At 37.5% G+C, this 3,821-nt stretch overlaps 1 protein-coding gene across 1 annotated transcript in view; it reads left to right on the forward strand.

Annotated features, from left to right (window-relative positions):
• Window positions 1–3,821, forward strand: part of ltbp1 (latent transforming growth factor beta binding protein 1) — a 248,462-nt gene that overhangs the window by 155,881 nt on the left and 88,760 nt on the right. The window contains exons 9-10 of the mRNA XM_037681018.1: window positions 1,787–1,846; window positions 3,188–3,310. Coding sequence (XP_037536946.1) covers window positions 1,787–1,846; window positions 3,188–3,310 — 183 coding nt within the window. The remainder of the gene's footprint in view (window positions 1–1,786; window positions 1,847–3,187; window positions 3,311–3,821) is intronic.

The raw sequence follows: 3,821 nt of genomic DNA on the forward strand, positions 1-3,821 counted from the left end.
TATATATTCATTCACACACAAAAACTGAGTAGGGTTTTGAAGATTTAGGTTAATTTTGTTTAGTTTTTGTGATATTTTGCTATTATCTATATTTTTTATTGGCCTGTAGGCTATCTGTTAACACTCACTGTTATAATGAATGCCAAAGCTTTAAAAATGTTGTTTGCTTGTAGCATGTCTCATCACCTGCTAAATGATTTTGATGCTCACAGTTCATGGTTCCTGTTTAGTTCCCAAAATAATAAAAAGGATTAAAGCCCACATTGTTTACAGATGAACTGTATTTGCCTCTGGTTCTTTGCACCTTTGAAGAACTTTGGTAGCTGGATGTTATGTTGGATTAGTCATCAGACAAAGTTGTTCTCCACTGTACACAGTCTAAATCTGCTTTCAGGTATTTGGGTACCATTTGCTCACTGGTTCCTTTATCCAGCAGCAGAGTGGAGCCTGGTTTCAAACATTATTCTGTTAAAGCCATGTTTACAGAACATGTTTTTTCTAATCCATAATATAAAATCATCAGTTCTAGCATTGTTAGCACTGATGTTGGATGATTATTTTTATTTGATATTTTATTTAGCTCTGGTCAGATTTTAAAATAAATTTATTTTTTTTCCTGCTGCCAGTAACTACGAGTGGTATCCATCAGTATTGCTGCTTACAGCCATTGAAGATGTTGATAAAATTGTTTATAATGAGAAATTTGATCTGAAATTTTTTCTTTCTTCTCTGGTGGTGTCACCATTTCCCTTATAAGTGCTGTAAGTGTTCTTGTAAAAACAAGATTAGTTTCATTATATGTATTGATGTTTTATAGGAAATGGACTGTATTTATATATCACCTATCCATCTACCAGTAATCAAGATACTCAAAGTGCAAACAATACAATTCGTGCCATCATTTACCTCCACACACACATTCATGCAGCACTCTACCAGATCCCTACAAAGCCAATCTGAATCTGTAGAGAATTATCAGAGCTTTATCACATTCATACACTGATGGGTCACACATCAGAGGCAATGAGGGGTTCAGTGTCTTGCCCAGGGACACTTCAGCATGTGACTGCTGCTGGAATCGAAGCTCCAACTCTCCCATTGGAGGACGACTGCTCTAACCACTCAGCCAGTTGCCCCGTATGCTGTGCGTCGTGTACATGCATTCAGCACATTGTTACTGGACATAGTTAGCCATGCAGGAATTATTCTTAGTCAACGACGTATGGTCAGACCACTGAACTGCTCTAAGGATTGAGTTATTAGATTCTCTGGACTGAAACTCATCAAACCTTATTTTCCACACAGCAGGAAGTTGGGACCCATACAAAGAGGCCAAGGCAGTCAGGGACACACAGAGCCACATGTGGTTGGTAGCTTGGCCCAGACTGATTCAGGAAGTGGGGCAACTCACATCAAAGACAACTTGTGTTGGACAGGGGGCCAAAAGGCCCAGGACAATGACAGACACAAGGACCAACTCGAGTACAAATATGACCACTGGCTCTGACCCTCCTCATTGTTCTTCTTTGGTTTCACTGACAATTTTTCCACAAGGATGCACTGTACTTGCACATTTGCCACTTACACAAAGCACAGTGCAGCTGTGCTTGTGAGCTGATTTTGCAGAGCTATTTTAGCAAACACAACCTTTGAGCTAACATTAAAACAATGTTGCTGGGAAAAACGTTTGTATTCTGGTAGTCATATTGGGTTTATTCAGGTCTATTATTAAACTTTAATTTTAAAGTCTAACATGCGTGCCACTCTCTTTTGTTTGTTTCATCAGCTATTCCTCTGATCAGTTGTCCCCAGGGTTACAAGAGGATCAACAGTTCTCAGTGTCAAGGTAAGACATTCAGGACATTCACATTGTTGCTCAGTTCTTTTACCACTTTGGCCCAGATGGAAACATCGCACAGACACTGTTTATCAGAATAAAATCACATTAGAAACAGCAGTTGTTGAAATAAAACCTCCAAAAATTATGTTGTTTAAACGATGATTGTGTAAAAACTGTAAAATATTTCAAAATGCCAGTTCAGTCATGTAAAACCCAGTTTTTGTGAACCGTTTAAACATTTCTACAGTGTTGTATGTCTGAGCTTTATAAAGCCAAAAAGGGATGTGTTTTTATAATGCTGTATGTGACAATTTATCTACACTGTACCTTTTACTGCCAACTAAAGTCAAAGCTCACTATTTTTGATTGAACCGCTCATTTTCTATATTTTGCCTTTTTTTTTTTCTAAATCTTTGGGAGAAACTGCAAATCAAACATTATGATGGGAATAAAGACAAAAGGATGCTTCAGTGCTTATTCTTTTGGCACCCTTAAATAAAGTGGGAAAATTCTACATTAGCAGAGATAAAATTGATGATTGAATCGAATTGAATTGAATTCATTTCATCAATTGATAATTGATGAAATGATAGATTTTTCTTGTTTTTTCAGTTGTGGGTGGTTTTCTTTGTGAGACTGATGTTGAATTTTACTGTCTGACCTGCATCAGCTTTATCAGCATGAATTTGTCTATAAAAAGAAAGCTCCCTTAACCAACAGTACTGATAGAATGAAATTAAAATTTGTTGCTTTACAAGTCATTTTGGGCACACTTGACTCAGAAAACCAAAATCCCAATATTTAACATCTCAGTATATTTATCTAAGTTTATTACAGATGAAAATTTCCTTCAACTTTTGATTGAAAATAAGATTATCAAGTCATTGTTTAATGACTAAATATGTGAATTTTACATGTGTATTGTCATCATTGTGTGCTCTGCATTGAACCCATCACACGTGAGATACACCCAGGTGGAGCAGCGTGCAGCAATGTAAGAGGCATGTGGAGCAGGCAGGGAATAGGTTTATTGCTCAACGACACCATGATATGTGGACATGGCTGGGAATCAAACCTGAGCCTTTCTGGTCCCAAGTCAGCAACAAGCACCCCTAGTCCAATGAACATGCCTAGATGTGGGTTATGTTAAGTTCTAACAGAAAATAAGATATGAAATTCATGTTGAAAACATGACCTGGAACAGAAATGCTGAAGTGTTTTAGAACGTGCAAGTCCTCTTCTTTTTTTAACAATCTAGGAAAATGATGACATTTCGATAAACAGCAGCATGAAATAATCTAATCTCTGGATTTGATCATGTTTTCCACTTCTTGTGTGGGTTCACAGATTTGGATGAGTGCCAGCTGCAGGGTGTTTGTCCCAATGGAAAATGTGTGAACACTGTGGGTAGCTACAGGTGCATGTGTAAACCTGGCTACGCCCCTGACCCCATGCTCACCACATGCATATGTAAGTACACACCTGCTCTGCATCTATAAAGTAACAGACAGCAGAGGTCCTGCATTCCATTTGCATGCTGGTCTCCCAAGTATTGCTCTTTCAAACCTTCCTTGAGTTTATTACTTCTTGCTCCTCTCTGAATACATAATGAAGTGTGCAGTTTGTTCAGCACAACTGCAGAATTTGACTGAAACGTGTTCGAGGATATGCATATGTGAATACAATGCATGGAGGAAAGCATGGTGTTTGAGAATGAAAATAACTGAAGCATGAGCTGCTGGAACCTCATACCAAACTTAACCTATTTCATACCTTCCACTTCAAATCCTTAATACATTATGACATCAGCTAAAATGTCAAACAAACTGAATGCAAGGCTCTGCAAAGTGTTTAACACTATATTTATATGAAAAACTTCTTTTTTTAATCTTTAAAATAAAAAAAAACATTTGAAGGAACAAACAGGATCACGCTGTAGACGAACAGATGCTGGGATATATTCATCATTTAACACGGATTC

The sequence above is a fragment of the Nematolebias whitei genome, chromosome 1, assembly GCF_014905685.2.
Source record: "Nematolebias whitei isolate Nwh7 chromosome 1, NemWhi1, whole genome shotgun sequence".
Lineage (NCBI taxonomy): Eukaryota > Metazoa > Chordata > Actinopteri > Cyprinodontiformes > Rivulidae > Nematolebias > Nematolebias whitei.